General features: G+C 41.6%; 1 protein-coding gene across 2 annotated transcripts in view; it reads left to right on the top strand.

The window, feature by feature from the left end:
• Positions 1-4,735: 4,735 nt before the first annotated feature.
• Metap1 (methionyl aminopeptidase 1) overlaps positions 4,736-22,147 on the top strand; it is a 34,410-nt gene continuing 16,998 nt past the window's right edge. Inside the window, exons 1-5 of one of the 2 annotated variants that reach the window (XM_034500527.2) lie at positions 4,736-5,018; positions 11,669-11,720; positions 14,101-14,213; positions 16,085-16,145; positions 21,280-21,371. In XM_034500527.2, the coding sequence (XP_034356418.1) occupies positions 4,905-5,018; positions 11,669-11,720; positions 14,101-14,213; positions 16,085-16,145; positions 21,280-21,371 (432 nt within the window). In that variant the 5' untranslated portion in view covers positions 4,736-4,904. The remainder of the gene's footprint in view (positions 5,019-11,668; positions 11,721-14,100; positions 14,214-16,084; positions 16,146-21,279; positions 21,372-22,147) is intronic. The other variant, XM_076933299.1, reaches the window with a different exon arrangement.

Here is a 22,147-nt window from a genome sequence, read left to right as displayed (position 1 = left end):
CCAGAGTTAGTTCATATCTAAATTAAAAAAAAAAAAATCTATCCATTAACCTTGTCATAAAAGGACCAAAAGGGGCAGCTGCCTGTAGAGATCATTACAGTGTAGCTTTTCTGAGTCCTAACTCAGAAGACTGTAACTTTTTGTCTTTCTCTCTTTCTCTTCCTTTCTTTTCTTTCTTTCTTTCTTCTTTCTTTCTTTCTTTCTTTCTTTCTTTCTTTCTTTCTTTCTTTCTTTCTTTCTTTCTTTCTTTCTTTCTTTCTTTCAAGTACACTGTAGTTGTTTCCAGACACACCAGAAGAGGGCATTGGAACCCATTACAGATGGTTGTCAGCCACCATGTGGTTGCTGGGAATTGAACTCAGGACCTCTGGAAGAGCAGTCGGTGCTCTTAAACTGCTGAGCCATCTCTCCAGCCTTTGTGTTACATTTCTTTATGCTTCTCTCTCCCCAGTACTGACCAAAGGCTAAGCATGCTTTTTGGGGCACTCCAAGTTTTGTCACTATTTCTCCTATGCCCTTTATCCTTTTGCCATGTACACAGAAGCCTCACTTGCTAATGGTGTGGCTGGGCCCCCCTTCTCCATTTCCCCTCTAGCGGCTGCCAACGTTTACAGCTTTCCTGCCTTGTTTTTCTCTAAACTGTAATAAGGCTATTCTCACGTTTCCTTTTGAGTCATCTTCTAAATTCTTTTACTAATAAGACTGAGATTAATAGAAGTAATCTAAATATTTTCTATCAAAAGTGATCTACAGGAACTTAGCCTTTGGAAGGCTATTTTGGAACCTTTACCACCTTGTAAGATTGCGTTTCCACAAAGGTGGAAACTGAGACTTGGTGGCCTGGAGTGGCTGACCTGGCTCCTTCTTTTCTTCATCTCTTTCTCTCTGATTTTTTGAAAATTAGGCAACTTTCAAAGCATATGTGATCAGACTCCACCCAGCAGGGAAAAGACACAGTCCTCTGTGCGTCAGGATAGAGACCTATCATCTGCTATGCGCTTGCTGCCAGAATGAAGCAACACAGTTTTGCAAAAGTAAATGCTGCCTTGCCTATGATGATGATGATGATGGTGGTGGTGGTGGTGGTGGTGGTGGAGGAGGAGGAGGAGGAGGAGGCAACAAAGGCACTTCAGGTCAGGGGAACAGAATGATAAGAAACAATAAGAATAAAATTGCAGTGTATTTAGCTGACAACCTCAAGCTAATGCAAGAGGGCCAAGCCCCAACGTAAGGAACCATGACAGAAGGGGCTCACAGATTGAGCCAGAGCCATATATAAACATGCTTTGAACATTGCAGGTGATGATCTTCAGTAGTTTCTGTCTGTTGAAATATGTGAATTTTGAGAGTATAGGTAAGTTACACTATGTAGACTTTCCAGTTTGGGTTTGTTTGTTATTTCCTTCTGATTAGGATCGGTTATGGAGCTATGCCGACTTCATGGTTCATATAATAAAATGTACAAAATTGATTCATACTTTCTTGTACATTTCACTTAGACAATGTGCTTCTCCATTGTAAAGTTACTGTCTTTCCTTTTAAATGGTTTGTAGGGAATTCTATAATGAACTATGTAAAGATATGATGAACTGTAAAAGCCCTTTGATTCAGCAAGTGATAGAGGAGACACACAAAGCTCTAGGATGTTTACTGATACCTTTATAGTACATAACAATTAAAAATAGCCCACATTTCTATTATTAGTGTATTTGGTTTAGTAAATTATTCGTACGATAGAATACATGCAGTCACTAAAGTATGAGACAAAAGTATATTAGTAACAATAAAAATAAGTCCACAATACAGTAAAAAAGCAAGTAAATACATTGCATTATGTGGTCCAGTTAAAGTGTATTTTATGAATTTATTTATTAGTGTGGTATATGAGTGCATTTGCACATGGGATGTGTGGTGATTTGAATAGGTTTGGACACTATAGATCCATGTGTTTGAATGCTTGGCCCATAGGGAGTGGCACTATTAGGAGGTGTGGCCTTGTTGGAGGAAGTACATCACTGTGTAGGCAGGCTCTGGGGTCTCCTAGGCTCAAGCTTCACCCAGTGTGGAACAGTTTCTTCTTGGTTGCTTTCTAACCAAGATATAGAAATCTCTGTTCCCCCAGCATTACATCTGCCTGAATGCTGCCATGCTTTCAGACATGATGGTAATGGACTAAACCTCTGAAACTGTAAGCCAGCCCCAGTGAAGTGTTTTCTCTTATAAAAGTTGCCTTGGTCATGGTGTCTGTTCACAGCTACAACACTGACCAAGACAGGATGTATGCTGGGAATCAGAGGAGAACTTCGTGCAGTTATTCCTCCCCTCCCACCTTTACATATGTTCTGGGACTTAAACCCGGGTGGTCACATTTGAGAGGCAAGCACTTTTACCACTGAGTCATCTTGCCAGTCTTCTCAATCTATTTTATACATACTAGGACTTGATGAGCCTTTCCCAGGTGTGACCCTTTTTACCCAACCTTAAGTATAGAGGGATGTACAATGGTATGCAAACCAGACATTCACTGAGAGTAAATTCCAAAGGCATTTGTTTTGATTCTTAGGGACCAGTGAGATGGCCCAGCTGGTAAAGGCACTTGATGCCAAGCCAGCCTGTGTGTATTCCGCCATTAGGACTCACATGGTAAAAAGAGAGAAAAGACTCTCCAACTTGTCCTCTGACCTCCAAATGCCTGCCACAGTGTGGGTCAATACAACATACACACACTAATGTAATAAAACAGTTTTTTTTTTTGGTATAGAATAATTTTTAAAAAATGAATATTTAAACATTTTAACGCATGTGTATGTATCTGTGTGAGTATATGTATATGTACAGATGACCATGGGCGGCAGAAGAGGGAGTAAGATCCCCAGGACCCAGAGTCACAGCGGTTGTGAGCTACGGGACACCGGTGCAGAAGTCTATTTTGGTCTATTTTCAAAATTGTTGGAAATTCTGTCTAATCCAAACCAAAGTCTGCGGACTTTTCTTTCTTTCTTTTTTTTTTTTTTTCCGAGACAGGATTTCTCTGTGTAGTCCTGGCTATCCTGGAACTCACTCTGTAGACCAGGCTGGCCTCGAACTCAGAATCCGCCTGCCTCTGCCTCCCAAGTGCTGGGATTAAAGGCATGTGCCACCACCACCCGGCTGCTGAATAATTTTTAAAAATGAAATTCAAGTCAGCAACTCAAAACAGCAATGCATGAAAACAAACATTCAATTCTCTATGCAGAGTTCTAGCCATCATAGGATTGTCGCTATTGAGGTTAACTCAATCCTAAAACACCCTGATTGGATACATGATGAGGAATGATGGAAGGAGAATCATTGCCAGACATCATTGTCTTCTGTAAAGAAACCACGATGCTTATGAGCAAACGTGGTAAAAATACTTCAAGTCACAACACACGGTGGTCTTCAGCAGCAGTGTTCAGGCAGTGCTTGTCGCTGCCTCTGTGACAGCAACTGCAATGCAGAGTGTACGTGCAGTGGGTTCAGAATCAGGCTGCAGAGAAGTCCCGATACACAAGCTGAATGTTGCCAAAATCTCCGAAGCAGATTGTGTATAATTCTGAAATAATTTTTGGTTGTTAGGCTTCTAAAAGCCGTTTACTATTGCCAAATATTTTGTGATACCACATTTAGAGGTCGCCAGCCACAATTTAGGAAGCTGGAATTTGTACAGTTATAAGTCATATACAAACATATACATATATTCAGTCACTTTCTTTAATGTATACATTTTTATTAGAAGCTTTACAGTGGTTATAACAACAAAAGTTATTAAAGAAACTACGAGCTTTTCTGGTTTATTAAGGTGGAAAAGATTAAAAAAATTTTTTCACATTCCTCTAGCAGCAAACACAAGATCAGAAAACGGCAGTTGTTGTCAACTGATTACATGTATTTGAAAGATTTAGGCTACGGGTTTGTATCTGATAAACGCTAAAAGCTCTTTAACTCTCGCATTTCTTTTCTCTTTTGGTTTGGTTTTTGAGACAGGATTTTCTCTGGATAGTTCCAGGCTATCCAGAAACTTGCTCTGTAGACCAGGCTGGCCTCCAACTCAGAGAGAGCTGTCTGCCACTGCCTCTGAAGTGCTAGGTTTAAAGGCATGCGCCACTACTGACCGGTTAGCCTCCCTCAATTCTTGATTGGTAGAATTCTCTCAAACTATAAAATCATATAGCATTAAAAAAAAAAAAAGTCGGTATTGAACTATCTGGCAGTTACTAGCACTATGTTTTCAATGGCGGGGTGTGGAAAGAAAGACAAGAGGAAGCGCGGATTTGAGTCCCATCTCGGCCCATTGATAATTTTTTAAGAATGAGCGGTTTTTTTTTTTTTTTTTTTTTTTTTTTTTTTTGAGGCTCCGGTTTGAGGCAAGCACTGACAGAGAGAGGCGGAACTCAGAAAGAAGCTCCAGGTGAACCAAGCAGAGAAACCCACGCCCTTCCCAACCACCTGCGAGTGAAGGAAACACTGAAGGCTCAAGAATTTCACGGTCCCTGTCCCGACGTCACTCCCGAGGCGCCTAGAGGACAGAAGTAGGGTGTCGGGGGGCCCGAGGGCCCCACGTGGCTTCGCCGCCACTGCAAGGCTTGGGGCGGGGCAGGCAGAGGCGGCGTGCGGCTGCGGGGCGGGGCGCCACTACGCGTGCGCAGAGAGGGCGGGGCTGTCGGGGGTCCTCTAAACCGGAGGGAGGGGCGGGACAGCAGGTGAGCGCGCGCTTAGGGGCGGGGCGCTAGCCGCGCGTGCGCGTAGGGGGCGGGGGCGCGCTGCGTAGGGGTGGGCCCTACTGCTCCCGGTCCGGCGCCTAGGCCTAGGATCTGAGCTCCTCCCCGGCTGGGTCTCTCTCCCCTCCCTTTGGCGGTTCCTCCCTCCTCCGGCAGCCAGGCAGCATGGCGGCGGTGGAGACACGGGTGTGTGAGACAGACGGCTGCAGCAGCGAGGCCAAGCTCCAGTGTCCCACCTGCATCAAGCTGGGCATCCAGGGCTCGTACTTCTGCTCGCAGGTAGCCGCCCACCCCGCGCCCCTGCGGGCCTCCTCCTCTGGGCCTTGTCGCCTCCCGCTCGGGCCTCGGAGCGGCCCGGGCCTCGGGAGCCGGCCGCCGGCGCTCGCGGGGGCGGAAGCTGACCTGCGGCGGGTTCGGGCCACGCATCCGCGGCCCGGAGGGTGGCCAGGTGTGTGCGCAGGTAGCGACGCGCGGGAACCGGTAGCCCATGACCTCCGGCTGAGCCGGGGTCGGGTCTGGACGCCGAGGGCCGCGCTCCCCGGGCTTCTCTCCTGTGCCTGTGCAATCCTGGACAGAGACGGAAGCGACCTGCCGGGGCCTCGGGGTGGCCGCAGTCTCCGGTAGAGGAGAGCTAGTTTTCAGCCTCACTTCTTTTGTGTTTTACTACCGTGCTTTGACATTTAAGCAACTTTGAGTGTAGGCGTGGAGAGGGGTCTGTGTAATTCATTCTTTTCCGTTGGCATCTCAGATTATTACTTTGAGAACTGGTAAGGTAAAGAGATGAGTCACTTCTTCTGTTACTGAAGTTTCTACGGAGTAGAAAGGACAGTTCCCTCAAGGGTTATGCTATAAAGGCTCCGATGTAGAAGTTTTTGTGCAACTGAGCAAACCCAGCACTGAGTGGGACCCTGAGAGAGGTGTGTGCTTATTGAACAGTGTTTGAGTTCCGTTGTGTTTCGAGACTCAGAATAATGGCAAGGCAAGCAGCAGATAGTTATTATTAGGCTCTTAGTTACAATTGGTTGAGGACAAGTGTGTAAATAAGTTGATAATGAGCTGACAGGTCCCTGGGAGAGGGGAGTTAATCAGTAGTTCAAAGGCCTTGGCATGCTAATTCCTCTGAGATCTTCAGTAAGTGAAATTATTACTTAATTTCCCGAGTTTCTGTGTTACTCTATACAGACAGGATGAGGATACTTCTGTATTGTACAAGATTGTGCTGACGATTAAGGAAGACCCTGTGGCTATAATCTAAGACCCTTTGTATTTAAAGGATTCCAGTAGAATTTAAGGCTGGTATCTAGATAACGTTAAATAAGAATAATTGTGTCATTAGTGGTAATGACATATGCTTTTAATCCCAGGACTTGGGAAGCAGGCAGGCAGATCTCTGAGTTCTAGGCCAGCCTGGTCTACAAGCAAGTTCCAGGACAGCCAGGGCTCCTCAGAGAAACCCTATCTCAGGGGAGGTGGTGATGGTGGTGGGGAATAGTTATATGAAAATAGCAAAACAACTATTTTCTAATGTAAAGTAGATGAAAGATAACTATAAGATAAAACTTATGATTAAAAGCCTTAGCAATTGTAGTAAACCATTGCAGGAGACCTTCACTATTGAATGGTCTCGCTTTTAGAGCGTCTATGAACCTCACCCTTTCTGCTGTCACTTTCCAAGTGTCGCACATGGTGTAGAGAGAAGTGGTGCTTGATCTGAAAATAGCCCTGGAGCTTTCAACCCGGTGCAGGGCCTCTCGTGGCTTTAACATTTTCCATTTTAACTTACTGAGTTCTGTGTGGAACCTGGATTTAAAACAAAAATTTGCTATTAAAATTGTGTGCCATCTGAATAAATCAATGTATACAGTTCATACAGTGTTTAAAGGTGGGAGGTGCTGGATGTGGTGGCATATGCTTTTTATCCCAGTGCTGATAGAACTCTACTAGGCCAACCTGGTTTACATAGTGAGGTTTCTCCCCCCCCCCCCACAGGGTTTCTCTGTGTAGCCCTGGCTATCCTGGAACTCACTCTGTAGACCAGGCTGGCCTTGAACTCAGAAATTCGCCTGCCTCTGCCTCCCAAGTGCTGGGATTAAAGGCGTGTGCCACCACTGCCGGTTTACATGGAGAGTTTTAAGGCCAGTCCTTGCTACATAATGAGACTCTTATCTCAAAAAAAGAAAGAAAACAAACAGACAAACAAAAAATGGCTGGGCTGAAAAGATGGCTTAGTGGTTAAGAGCACTGGCTGCTCTTCCAGGAGACCTAATATCAGTTCCCAGTACCACATGGCTGCTCACAATCTTCTCTGGCACCAGGCACGTGGTACACAGGCATACTTGGAGGCAAAGTACCCATATACATAATATAGAAATGAAATTTTAAAAACAACTGGGCAGCATGCATGGATTAATGTGTACTGATACTAGCTCCCAAATTGATTATCCAGTACCAAGAGGTCAACTCGGAAGTCACATACACATAAGGATTGTTTTATGGACTGAGAAAGTCATATTTATATGTTTAGAAACACACACACACACACACACAATTAGAAAGTAATAGAGGCCATGGATTGAAGAACAAGGGGGTTTGTTGAGAAGGGTTGGAGGAAGAAAAGAAGGGGAAAACGACATAGTTACAAATTAAGAAATACATAAATGTTTAAAAGGTTTGGGAACTGTTCATCGAGCATAGGTGGCGTTCTGTAGTAAAGAGTAGAACATCTGAGGTTTATTCAGTAGGGTAGAATGAGTGTCCTCTGTGTTGGAGTCTGTATGTATATTACTAGTATTACTGTTACCTAGGTAACTAAATATACCCAGAGTAGCTTATGATATCTTTCTCCATTCCTGTTATCATCTTCCATGGCTAGTTTGTAAAGTTTGTCACTGAGTCAGTTGTAGTAGTTCATTTCTCCACTGTAATTCCTTACTTTATAGACAAACCACTCAGACCAAACCAGACTAGATCTTAGTATCCAAGTCACTTTTCCCACGGCTGGGTCATGTTTCTTTCAGTGATGAGGCTCTTTCTTACTGCTTTAGGTGTTCTGACTCTGTAATTCCAGCAGCTCTTCTCACATAGGCGGATTACTTTCTGTAGTCATGGGCTGTGTGTGCATTCTTGACTTACCCAAATGTTACTTGTCCTCTGGAGTCACAGCTGTTCTGTCAGCCCCAGTAGAGGCCTTGATGAAGTCACTGTAACTTTTCCCAAGCACAGTTTGCATGGTGCTGAGCCTAAGGCTTTTCCTCACCACTGGGCATGTTCCTTTCAGGTTCTTTCCTTTTCCTTTCACTCTTTGGTTCCCTAATACTAGCCAGCTTGTCTTTGGAACCAAACCAAACCAAACTATAAAGACACCTTTTTATAGCACCGTAGTACTTGTATACCATGTTAATGAGCTGCAGTTATCTTCTCTGTTAAGTCTTTGATCAGGTGAGTTATCCTTCTCATGGCCCAGTGTTCCATCCCTGTTACTGTACTTTGCAGGCAGCGAGTGGTCAACACATTTGGATGAATAACTCTGAAAAAGGAGTACAGAGGCTCCTCTGCTGTGTGACGTCATGCATGTAACTTCTGGTTTTCATTATCTTTTGAAAACCGGAGCACTAAGAGTTGTTTTTTTTTTTTTTTTCTCGAGACAAGGTTTTTCTGTGTAGCCCCGGCTGTCCTGGAACTCACCCTGTAGACCAGGCTGGCCTGGAACTCAGAAATCTGCTTGCCTCTGCCTCTCAAGTGCTGGGATTAAAGGCGTGCACCACCACTGCCTAAGAGTGGTGCACTAAGAGTTCTTATCACGTGGTTTTGATAGGTGAAAAGTAAACTATATAAATAATTTTAATAAAAACCATTTTTATTTGAGTTGCTTCATTTTAAGAAATTTTCTTCCTTTAATGGAATAAGACCCATTATCTGAAGGTTGTGATGTTTGTCTTACTAAATTAGTAGCAGTTTATATACCTTTTTTTCTTCACCCTTATAGTTTTGTTTTCTGATATGGGAGCTGAGGTTTATTTATTGTTGTATTTTCTGAAGTTCCTTGTGTCCCTGTGTGCTCAATTTATTAAGTGAAAGATGAAAGGAGTAGGCCTGATACGGAAAGTGGGATTCTACCCTTGCATTATCTTCTTAAAAGATGGATGATGATATGCTAGACAAAGGTGTCTGTTGATTGTGACTGAACTTAAAATGTCCGTTCCTCCCCTCCCCTCCCCTCCCCTCCCCTCCCCTCCCCTCCCCTCCCCTCCCCTCCCCTCCCCTCCCCTCCCCTCCCCTCCCCTCCCCTCCCCTCCCCTCCCTCCTCCCTTCTTTTTCCTCCTCTTCTTCCTCCTCCTCCTTCTTCTTTTTCTTTTTCTTCCTTCTGTTTTTTTTTTTTTTTTTTTTTTTTTGCAGGGTTTCTCTGTGTATCCCTGGATCTCACTCTGTAGACCAGGCTGGAACTCAGCCCCCAAGTGTTGGGATTAAAGACATGCTTCATCATGCCCACCCAGCTAGAATTTGAGTTTCTTGACTGCTGTTACTTAGCCAGGTTCTCTTCTGTTCATTGTCTTGCCCTAAGCCAGGTAATTAGCTGAGAAGGAAATACATAATATGCTACTGCTTGTGGACATTAGAACTTAGAAAGTCAGTGACTGTAGTTAAGTGGGAGGAGAGGGCATTTGCAGTGAGATGTGGGTTTCAAAGTCTTTGAGCCTATGTCCTTATGGGTGGATGGTACGTAGCATCCTTAGAGTTGGGAAGAGGGTTACTAAGAACATGGAACTAGCCTAGTGTTTGGTAAATGATTTCAAGAGGCTTATTAATTACCTTATTTATTATTTGTTTATCATGTGTTGGGTCTGCATGTATATATGTATGAGTCCTGTGTGGATGTATGGTATTCTTGAAGGTCAGAAGTGGTCATCAGATCCCCTGGAATTGAATGTAGTTAAGGGTGGTTGTGAGTCCCCATGTGGGTGCTAGGGACTGAACTAGGGTCCTGCAACACCAACAGGTGCTCTTACTGGCTGACGAGTTGCTCCGGCTGCAGCCTCATATATTGAAAGCAGACCTAAAGAAGTAAAAATATTTGAGAGTAAGGATTGTTGCTTAGGATATTTGGGAAAAAATTTTTTTTAAATGTAATTATTTTTGGTTTTATTTATTTACATTTCAAATGTTATCCCCCTTCCTGGTTTCCCCTCCACAAACCCCCATCCTACCCACCCCTTTTTTTGAGATAAATTCTCATTATGCAGTTGAAGCTGGGTCTTCCCTAAGGACTCCTAGCTTAGCTTTTTTATGCTGGAATTACAGGCATATGCCAACTTATATTTTGGATAAACTTTTACAGCTAGTTCTTTCAAAATAGCAATGACAGAATACTAACTCGTTAGTCGATAGATGGCCAGTTTATACTAGATGTGCATGTCAGTGAGCTGGGCAGCAGCCTCCACTTCTTTCCCTGGGCAGTGATGCTGCTCTGTCACTTGACTCGCATGTAACAGGTATTGCATGTTTGTTTCTCATTCACAATGTCATGTGCCATTTTACAAAAGTGGATAGTCAGAAGAAGGAATTGACCAACCAGAAATGAAAATAAGATGAAGAAATGATAAATGGGATAATGTTTTGATATGAAAATAAGCCAATGTAGAGCTGTAAAAGACATACTTTGGGGAAGCTAGATAAATGGTGCAGGATTAAGAGTGTCTCAGCTCCCACAGAGGACTTCTTCAGTTTCCAGCTCTCATATGGGGTGGCTTACACATGCCTTAAAATTTTAGCTCCTGAGCGTCTCATGTCCTTTGTGGGTATGCTTGTGTATGCACTTCCCCAACCCTACAAAAGTAAGTCTTAAAAAAGTGTTGGTGATGTGGGATTGTTGACATTGCAGGCTTTCTAAAGAGCCTAGATATGCAACCAGAGGAAATGGGGTGTGTGTGTGTGTGTGCGCGCGCCTTTTGACATAAATGTTGGAAGTGGTACTAACTCATGCTGTAAGTAAAGCACTGGACTTGAGGTTAGCATTCAGCAGTAATCAGATGGTTCCTTACCATTTTACTATACATGAAACAAATAGTAAGATGAACATTCTATAACTATTTCCATAGTTTAAGTCAGGAAGAAATACATAGGGCTATGGAAAGGGAGGGATAAGGGAGAGTGAGATTATGTTAAGGATGAGTCTATTCTAGCAACAATAGATACCAAAGAGGCTTCAGACTAGGGAACACCCATTACAGACTTGAGCAGGTGACAAAGTCGGTTTCCAGATATGTACCCAGAGTTAAGACTATCTTTTTTAAAGATTCCTGACAGAAGAAGCATAGAGGAGTAATGGTTGTTTTGACTTACAGTTTAAGAAGGGGTATTATTCATTATAGTGACATATAGTGAGAGCTGGTGGGCCAAGCATGAGCTGGGCTTGTCACATTGTATCTGCAGTCCGGAAGTGGGACCAGGCATCAGATCTCTTCCCTCAGGACTCCTTTCTAAAGGTTCTACAACCTTCCTAAATAGTAATACCAGTTGGTTAGGGAGTAAGTGTTCAAACACTGTGCGGTGGTGGGGTGGGAATACTCATTGGGTATTGAAGGCACTATATACTCAATGCAAATGCTCTACCACTGAACTATAACCTTAGCCTTAGATTACTTCCTGAATTGATACTATAAGTTGATGTCATTTATTAAGCCTTCTCTAAATATATATGTTGCGAACCTCTGTGTTTAAGTTTGTATATTTATTTTTATATTTTTGAGGTAGTCTCTCAATGGGTAGTCCTGGCTTGTGTAGAATCCACCTGCATGCCCCTGCCTCCAGAGGTGTGGGATTAAAGACCTGTGCCACTGACTGACCAATAACTGTTTCTTCTGTGTAACTGCCCTTAAAAATGTTTCGGATTAAGGAAGGCCTGAAACTGATTTTCTTGTTTGCTCTTTTAGGAATGCTTTAAAGGAAGCTGGGCGACTCACAAGTTACTACATAAGAAAGCAAGTAAGTAACATTGCTATCCCTATGCCCTTTGCCTTGTGTCAGGACTTCTTTTAGTTCAGAAAGTATGTGTTTGAGTGCTCTGAAAGCATAATCCTGACATCTGGAATTAATTATCTTCTGGTAATATGTAATAAAATATGTCTGAATTATATCTGCTTAATCTTGTTTCATGGATTTAATATGAAAACATGAGATCTTTGCTGGGCTGGTACCCGATGGCGCCCTAACCTTTTGGTGCCCTCTTGTCTTTGCTAGAAATGTTTGCTGTTGTGGACTGAGGATGCAGCACTATTTGATTTTACTTGGGCAGATATCTGTTGCCCTGGAGTTGATAATGGTCTCACATTCCTGACCTCCCTGTTCCCAGTTCCCAAGTGCTGGATTATAGGCATGTGTCACCATACACTGTTCATCTTTGGGGTATCTTATGTGACCCCACAAAATGGAACTATTAACTGTTTCTTAGCTATTGTCAGCCACACTGATGTGATGTTTATTCAGGATAGTGTTTCTGTATCAGCGTCTCATCCTGTAGATCAGCAGTGTGGCTGACCTGAGGCAGCCTGCCGTGGTTCCCTGGATATTGACAAGGACTTGTAATCTGATGGTTGTAGGCTTGCCAGGTAGTGCGAGGTAGCTGGTGTAAACCTTCTATCTTAATGATTCTGGTGCCTTGTACTCATCTGCCTGTTTTTTGGGTGTTAGTTGGTCTAATAAAGTTTGTTAGATTGCTTTACCAAGGTATCTGAAGTTAGCCAAACCAACTTTGAAGGAAGAGGAAATAAAAATACTAAAGAAATACATTTTTCATGGTGAGAGTTCTGGGTTGTCCCCAGGAGGACATTTAGTCTGTTGTGGGATGCACTATAAGCACAAGTTCAGTAAAGCACAGAGGAAGAGAGAAACTGCTTTTAGTTTGTCCCTTGATGGATGTGTACGGCTCGGACGTCGTGGATGTTGGACCTTAGATTGGATGAAGTCTCATGCTCCTTGGCTCGCTGCCTGTGTCTTACCTGGACCTACAGCATTGTGGGTTTGAAAAGCAGTGCAGCAGTATCCTTTGCTTTCGCAACTGGTTACAGAGATTTCCAGCCTCAGCTCATCTCAGGAGTATCAGGAATCTTGTGCTTGTCTAGCATTTGGGACTCAGATGAAATGGATCCTGAAATGAAAGCTTACTTAAATTTTCAGGTGTAAATTTCTAGTGAGCTCTGTGTAGAGATTAGAAAAGGACTTGCTGTGTTTCAGCTCTTGTTTGTCTTGATGGCTTTGTGTTGTTTGTTTGCAGTCTGCTTTCAAATTTCCTGTGAAAATAGTGCTTGTAGAAGGGCAGGCATGCTGATCGGCAGGGAGCTTTGGCTTCCATGCTTTCCTTCTCCCTCTTCCTTCCTGGGAGTGTGGCTAAGCAAAAACCCTTGAATCTGTTTTGAGACAGAAACTAAGGTTGGTTTTTATTTTTTATTTTTTATTGCATTTATCGTTACATGCAACATGTGTAGAAGGAAGTCAAGACTTTTGGGGGGATATGGTTTTCTCCATTCTACCATGTGGGGTATTGGAGATCAAACTCCAAGTATGATTTGAACTTAGTGACCCTCCTGCCTTAGTCTCCTAACTGCTTGGATTACAGATCTGTATCACTGTGCTCAGCCAAAGCCTGAGTCTTGATTGTTTTAATGGAGATTTAGAAAGACAGATTCCCAAAGGTTCCTGTTTCAGACAAACCACTTCATGCTAATTTTACCTAAAGCAAGCATCAATTGTCATTTTGAAGAATTTTCAATAGTACTTGAATCTAGTGACAGTGAATGGAGTCTGTTTTTGTCTTGGGTTCATAAATAGTTTTGTTTTGATTGAAAACCTTTACTTCAAAGCCAGTGAATGGTTAAATTGGAAATTGTTTTTTAATGTGAGTTTGCTTTGGGGTGATTTAAGATCACTGATCTTAAACAGTAAGAGAATAGAATTCAGCTGTTAAGTCTGACTTCAGATGGGAAGGTTTTGCTCCTATCTGATAAATTCCCCCCCCTCCCCCCACAAGACTCGGGAAGGGAGCGGGCGGGACTCGAACTCTGCTGCACAAGAGAGACCCGCGCCCTCTGCGGGCGGGCGCCTTAAGGGCCGAGCCACCAGCAGTTCACTCCTATCTGATATCTTAAAATTAACTTTTTATGAATTGATATTGATTGTAGAGAGCATATAGTTACCATTGAAAACTGTTCTGTGTGAGACTGTACAGTGTGTGTCTAGGTGGTGTTTCTTCCCCGACACCGAGATCTGAGAGGTTAGATTGGATGCTCGCTGGATTTTTGTTCCATAAGCTGCTGTTCAGTAGCTTGTTCTCTCCTTCCGTTCACATCTGTTCATTTCTTTCTTTCAGAAGATGAAAAGGCAAAGCGAGAAGTGTGTTCGTGGACGGTAGAAGGTGATATTAACACCGACCCATGGGCAGGTTATCGGTACACTGGTAAACTCAGACCACATTATCCACTGGTGAGTATGTAAATAATTAGAATGTAACATTGTGGTTAAAGCAATTTTCAGTTTTCTGAGATGAATGCTTGTAATTTTTATTCCAGTAGTGAATCATGAACAGGGTTGTCTTCAGGAAGAAATGTCCGTTCTAGTCTCAGGAGCTAGTAGGGACAGTTGGCAGTCGTGGAAGAAATGGAGAGTTTTTAATGTAAAGACGAAAACTTTATCAATAGAAGAATGGTGTATGTTACTGACCCATTGTAACCTACTTACAATGGCTTACGTACCTCTCCTATCGAAAGGTGGTTTTTTTTTTGGTTGTTGTTTGAGAATTTCATGCATAAATACAATGTGTTTTGATTAGACTCATGTCTAACTCCCTCTTCATGGACTTGATAAAAAAACGACCAGGTCCACTTAGTGCACCAGTGTGCACGTTGGTAGGCCGTCTGCCAGAGCATAGGCACACTGTCAGAGACTCATTCCTAGCAGTCATCAGCTGCCCCTCCTCCAGCCACACTGCAATTTTGGCTGGTTTGATCTTGCACAAGTTGTATGCATACAGTCACAACTGTTGTCAGTTCTTATGTGCAACAGGCCTCTCATGTACAGGAAATGCTGTTTTGCTGTAGATGTCCTCAGCCTCTGACTTGTTAGGGAAAGCCTTAACTCCAGTGATAAATAGATTCTTTACTCCCAAAGCATTCTTGCCGCTTTTGAACTGGGTACATGGGTGAGCCTGCTCATTACTCTAGCTGGAAGGGTTTGTAGCTGGGTAAGACTGTTGGTTACATTCCCCTGCATCGAACTTTTCAGATTGTGAAAGCTAACCAGTAGATGAAGCTTCCACTTAAGTACAACAAGATTGGTTTCTTCATAGGACTCAAGAGCAATTTGTTGTTTTGAGACAAGGTCTCTCCACATTGCCCTGGCAGTTCTAGAACTCACTATGTATAGACCAGGCTGGCCTCAAACTCACCTGCCACTGCCTCCCAAGTGCTGGGATTAAAGGCGTGTGCAACCACATCCTCTGTGTGAGACTTCACTTGTTGAAATTTGCTATCTTTGCATATTTGATTGGTACCTTAAAAAAAAACAAATATGTCTTTAATAGAAAATTTGGAAACTACCAGATACATAAGAAAGTTTCTGAATTCTCCCTCTAGGATTGTTTACTCTGAGACATCACTTTATTACTGTTACCAGCTTGCCAGTTTGGAGCAACAGGGTTTCTGCTGGTGCTTTTTAATTCTCTTTTTAAAGACATACCACTTCTATTACTTAAATTATCATGTGTTTATATCTCTGTGTGAGTGTGAGCACATGAGTTCATGGATCAGGAGAGACCAGAGGTGTTAGATCTCTCTGTGTGAGTGTGAGCACATGAGTTCGTGGATCAGGGGAGACCAGAGGTGTTAGATCTCTCTGGAGTTGAAGTTATAGGTAGTTGTAAGCCACCTCATGAGCATGCTGGGAATTGAACTTAGATCCTCTGGAAGATCTGACTCTTAAACACTGAGCCACCTCTCCAGCCTTGTGTCTAATCTTAAAGCATGGACAGCCTTAGCCATTCTCCTTCTTTCTTTCTTTCTTTCTTTTTTTTTTTTTTTTTTTTTTTGGTTTTTCGAGACAGGGTTTCTCTGTGTAGCCCTGGCTGTCCTGGAACTCACTCTGTAGACCAGGCTGGCATTCTCCTTCTTTCTCAGACATGTACGTGTTACTAAGGATAAAGGATAAACTCATTCTCAGTGAGCACCACACGAATGCTACGATGCTAGCATGTCAGTCCGAACTAACTTTAGCTTTGACTTAAACTTCTCCGTTCTCTTCCCAGTTCTATTTTCCTTATTAGTTAACGGGTATTGAACTTACATCACTATTGTTTTTAGATGCCAACCCGACCAGTGCCCAGTTATATTCAAAGGCCGGACTATGCTGACCATCCCTTAGGTAAGTCCTGCCTGGCTCACTTATGGTTTGCAGTTTGTGGGCTTGATTAATCACTGCCAGGAATGCTCTTCTTGTCCGCAGTTTTCAGTGCTGGACATAGACTGGAAACATAGTTTCTCTTTTTAAAGCCACATTAGAACATTTAAGGTAAAGATTTTTTTCTTTCCTCATTAGGAATATATCCAGTTCTGAAAACAGTGTTTATGTGGCTATTAAAGACTACATTAAAAAAAAAAATACTGTATTTTGTGTTAAATGAGCTGCCAGATGGGAGGGAAGGGTTTTGATTTTCTTTTTGCTCTTATCTAAATTAAGGCAAAAGTAGATTATGAAGGCCTGACTGAATGCTGCACTGCCATCTTTGGGCTGTAGCAGTAGAAGAGAGACTAGTATTGCTGGTGTAACGGTGGTGAGGAACTGTTGTTTTTGCTTAACTATGTGTCAGGCACTGTGCTAAGTTCTTTGCACGTGTTACTCCATTTAATACTTTCAACATTTCTGAGGTAGGTTCTGTTGTCTTCTCTATTTTATAGATAATATTAGTGAGACATGCAGAGAAGATGAGTAATTTGCCACCCAGGTCAGTGGACTTAGTCTCTGACCTTTGGGTTTGTACAGTATTTAGGTTGGACTAGGGGCTAACTGTGTTTTGCATGTCAAAAATGAGAAATAGTTGAATACCCGCAGTTTTACATGATTTGTTTGTTTATTTTTAAATGTAAAACATTTACAAATGTTTGGTCTTGACATGATCTTACTCCCTAGCCCAGGCTGGCTTTACTCCCTAGCCCAGAATGGCCTCACTTGAGACATGATCTTACTCCCTAGCCCAGGCTGGCCTTACTCCCTAGCCCAGGCTGGCTTTACTCCCTAGCCCAGAATGGCCTCACTTGAGACATGATCTTACTCCCTAGCCCAGGCTGGCCTCACACACACAGTCCTTCTGTCTCAGCCTCCTGAGTGTGGGCTTACATGTCTGTCACGTGTGCAGCTAGTGTGCCCGCATGTAAGCTCAGTTAGCGGGGTTGCTCCTTAAGACTCACAGAGCCATAGTATTAGTTTTCTTTCTTTCTTTTTTTTTTTGTGCTTAACACATTTATTTTTCTCCTATTAATGTCTTTTTCCTACTATATGCATAATGTTACATATGCATGCATTAAAAATTACATATGTAATTGATTCATATGTATAATGCATCTACAATCCAGTTAATGAGCCAGACAGATATTAGGCATAAACATGGGAGTTGTTGAATGGCAAACTTGTTTTTCTTTTTTTTCTTTTTTCTTCTTTTTTTTTTATTAGATATTTTATTTACACTTCAGATGGCATCCCCTATCCCCATTCCCCCCCACCCCCCTTAGGAAACCCCTATCCCATGCCCCCTTTCCCTTTTTGCATTTATACATTTTTTTAAAATAATGTTAATCATAGGCTTTATAAGTTTGGTATTGTTCAATCAGAGGTGTAACCCACTGACCAACCTAGATATAACAACTATCTTTGACTGTTGGAGATACATGAATATCTGCCTCCCTGTCTCCCCCTTCTTTCTCTTTCATCACCTAGCTTCTCCTCTCCTTCCTCTTCTCCTCTTCTTACTCCTTTTCTTCCTCTCAGTACTCCTCCTACCTTAGCTCCTCCTACACATCACCCTTCCTGTTAAAATGAAACTTTTCTCTCAAAATACAATTAGAGCATAATTATGCCAATTTGTACCAGTGAGGTACAGGATAGTCTTAATACCCAGTCCATCCTTTTGTTGACTGACTAGCTCCTCTGTCATCTATTCTAAATAAAACATTTAGTTCTGAACCTGGCTTTAGTATGAATGTCAGCTGACGACCATCCACTCAAATCTTTTCTCTTAAGGTCAATAGCTATATGTTTTCAACCCCGTCAGAAATCCAGAATGTCTGAGTTAACTATAATTGTGGGAAGCACAAATCATAGTTTCTAAAACTTAGCCAATTTATAGAGACCTCTGAACACCTGGACACTCTCTCTACTTCAAAACGTTGGAGCATCTGTTCTTCTGCCTTCTGGCCCAGGATCATCTGACAGACCTTAGTGCTGCGTATTAGTTTTCTATATGTAATCTCAAAATTTAGTTAAAGTCATTGGAGATAAATATAAGGAAAAGGCAGTAGGAATGATAGAGTACTGTGGACATTATTCTCTTTTGAGTATATTTAAAAAATATATATGCATATAATATATATGTATAATATGCAATATATATATATATATTTAATAGAAGAGTGTTATTTATTGCAAAGAAGCCCTGTTTCCTAGAGGTAGCTGCTTTAAGAACATGCCTTAGATATTGTGAGAACTCACCAGATTAGCTCTGATATATATGGAATGAACACACCACAGATACCTTTTACATTTTAGTTTTCTTTTAATGTTAATCTATTATCTTGAATGTATTCCATGCGAGTTCATGTAAGTTCTTTGGTTCTGTAATTTAAATTTCATTGTGTGGGTGTATCATAATTATCTACTAGGCCCCTACTAATGAGTGGTTAGATTAGATTATTTGCAGGGTTTTGTTTCTGTGAATAAGATTGTAGTTTCTATTTTTGTATTTTCATCTTTGCCTACATGTAAGAGTATTTTTATTTTTTTTAAGGTTAATTGCCTAAAGTAATGGTTTGGATTAAAGGATATCACATTCTTATTCTGAGATACTAGAAGTTTCAGCGCATTTTGCCGGTTATTACTGTCATTAAAACCATGAGCACACTTCTGATAGAACATATAGTAAAATTGGAATGATTCTGTGAGGACCAGCAGGGCCCTGTGGGAGGGTGACACACTTCAGCAGGTGGTCCAGTTGAGAAAAGCAAACAGCAAAATTGGCTTCTCTCCCATTGGCACCACATTGTTTGCTGTCAACTTTGTCTGGTCTTTATAAACATGAAAGTTGAAACATTGTATATATTTTTTGTAACTTGCATCTTTAAATTATAAGGTTTAACATCTTTTCATGTATTAAAAGTTGTATTTTCTATCCTTTTGAATGTTCACATTTGTATCTTCTTTATTTCCCCCCAGATTTCTGAAATGTTCTTTATACATTAACAATGATCTATATGATAAAAATGTCTTCTCAGCTGAGCATTACTGTCTTGTCATTATATAATGACATACTTTCAGCGTTTGTGTATGTAGTAAGATAAATGTGTCTTGTATTATTATATTTGATTCTCACACGCCTTTGGTTGGTGTTTAACTAATCATGTGCCACAGCCAAACGTGGCTATTAGAAATGGTTTTGTATGTGCGAGCCTTGTTGCCATCATCTTTGCCTTTTTTCAGAATTTTCCTGGGTATTGCATATTTATTTTACTGTATTAAGTTTATAATAAGCTTGTCTTGATTTCTAAAAATAATATTGGCATTATTAATTAATAATACAGATTAATTTTGGAAGAAGCGAGATCTTGATAATATTTAAGTGCTCTATTCAAGAATAGGGTATGGTTTCTGTTTTATTAACCTTGTGTTTATTACAGTGGTGTTTTCAGAGTTCCTTTTTGAAGCTCTTTAGTTTTTATATTTTTTCTGGGTACTTTAGTGTCTAAACACTAAACTACTAATAGTTTTTAGCTTGTTTGTATTCTGGTAAAGTTACTGATTTTGACATCTTAACTGCTAACTTGATAAATGCTTACTTTCATCCATACACCAGGTGCTTCTTTTCTTCTTGGGCTATGTAATATCTGAAATTGATAAAGCTTTTATCCTTTCCCTTAAGTTTTATGTTTTTTTTTTTTCTAGTATTGCCAGGATAGCTTTGTGCCAGATAATAATCATCCTGCGATGCTCACTCTTGATTGACATTTACATTTTAAGATAGCAGCTGCCCCTTATGAGGATTATCATTCTGGATAGTCATTTATTTTCTAATCTTGAATTAATAACCGTATCTTTTGTGAATTGGGGGCTGGAGAGCTAGCTGAGTGGTTAGCACCACTGTCAACCCTTTGAGCTGACCCAGTCCCTGTAACTCATGTCTCAGGGATCCAGCACTCTCTCTGCTCCAGCACACACATGTGGCACACACATAAAAAGGCTGCAGAAAGATTGGGTTGGGCATTTTTTATTTTAGAGGATGTAAATAGGATTGATTTACACATATTCCCCTCCCTCAAGATTTTGAAATAATTGCTGTGTTGACTGTTTCTTTTAAGTCTATGTAAAACTTGAATTAGACTGATTTCATTAATGAAGATTATCTGGGCAGTATTTCCCAAACTTTTAATTATTATAACCTGAGTGGGAAATGGTTCTATGACATGATCTTTGTGCATAAGAACAGTAATCAGCTATTTTGTAGTAGTATTTACTCGAGGCTGTATAATATAGAATCTGATACTTTCTATTTCTTTTTCACTTTTCAAATGTTAGTTGTAGCCTACTAAAAGTTGTAAGCTAGGTTGGAGAGATGGTTCAGTGGTTAAGTGTTCTCTAAGAGAGCACTGCTGCTCTTCTAGAGGAGCCAGGTTCAATTCCTAGCACCCCCCTGATAGCTCACAAGCTCCTCTTAAGTTCCAGGGGACCAGATGCCCTCTTCTGGTCTCCAAGGCCACAAGGTATGCATGCAGAATATCTATGCAAATGAAACTAAAAGAAAAAAAAAAAAAGCAAAAAACCCTAGGAAGTAGTTTGGGTGGCGTTGACTTAGGTTCTGGTTTTACAGCAGCACTGTAGCTGATTAGTTGTTGGTATGTAAATGCATCGTGAAAACAGGCCATGCGTGCGGACAGCGCTGTACCCTGCGCTGTACCCTGCGCTGTGCCCTGCGCTGTGCCCTGCGCTGTACCCTGCGCTGTGCGTCCTTGTTGAACACATCGTTTAGCGAGCGTAGCAGTGTACTGTCTGCCGCATAGTGAGTACTCTAAATAGTCAGTGATTCCTAGAGGAATCTCTAGCAATATTTCTTTATAATTTTTTATTTCCTTCTTGTGTTGAAAATATTAAGAAAATAAAGTACCTTGCCGCTCGCCCCCATGTGAACCAGCAGTGTGTGTAGGAGAGCCAGCTGCTGCCCCCTTCAGGGAACAATGTGCTGCTGAGTTGTCCTCTTCTGTGTGCTGCGCTTTTACTCACTCCCTTTCCATTCCAGGAATGTCTGAATCTGAACAGGCTCTTAAAGGTACTTCTCAGATTAAACTCCTCACATCTGAAGACATAGAGGGGATGCGACTTGTGTGTAGGGTAAGAGTTACTTTTTCCTCATGGGTAGCACAGGGTTAAGATGAGCAAAGACAGGGAGTCTGTGATTTGTTTATGTGTAAACTCTTACAGCCCATCCCTTCTCACTTACTTTGAAAACAGCTTTTTATATTTAAATAATTACTTTAAAATAAAACTAACAGCAAGTCATTTGTAGTCATTTTCTTTTATCAACTTTGTATTGTTTATATAAACATTTACTGAACTGAAAAGATTGAAAGATGACTTTGTTCTTAAGCTTGCATCATCATCATCATCATCATCATTTTATTTGCTTATATTTTGATGGCACTCTCTCTGTAGCCCTGGCTATCTTGGAACTCACTATGTAGACCAGGCTGGCCTTGAACTCAGAGATCTACCTGCCTCTGCCTCCTGAGTGCTGGGATCAAAGTCATGCGCCACCACATCCAGCTTCTTTGTTTTTCTTTTTGCAGCATCATTTTATTTATTTATTTATTTATTATTTTTTCGAGACAGGGTTTCTCTGTATAGCCCTGGCTGTCCTGGAACTCACTCTGTAGACCAGGCTGGCCCTGAACTCAGAAATCTGCCTGCCTCTGCCTCCCAAGTCCAAGTGCTGGGGCAGCATTATTTTAAAGAGTGAAATTTTTATGATACTTGTCATTCTGTATTTACAAATGTTGTAGTACAGGACCGAGGCCAAGGCTCCCACAGGGTTAGACTAGAGTCTTGTGAGATAATGTGGTGGATGGAGTATGGAGGGGTAGCTGGACTAGTTAGCTGGAATCACCTGC

The sequence above is a fragment of the Arvicanthis niloticus genome, chromosome 4, assembly GCF_011762505.2.
Source record: "Arvicanthis niloticus isolate mArvNil1 chromosome 4, mArvNil1.pat.X, whole genome shotgun sequence".
In the NCBI taxonomy this organism is placed as follows: Eukaryota; Metazoa; Chordata; class Mammalia; order Rodentia; family Muridae; genus Arvicanthis; species Arvicanthis niloticus.
Note: the sequence above shows the minus strand (reverse complement) of the source record. Positions and strands in the feature narration are given on the sequence as shown.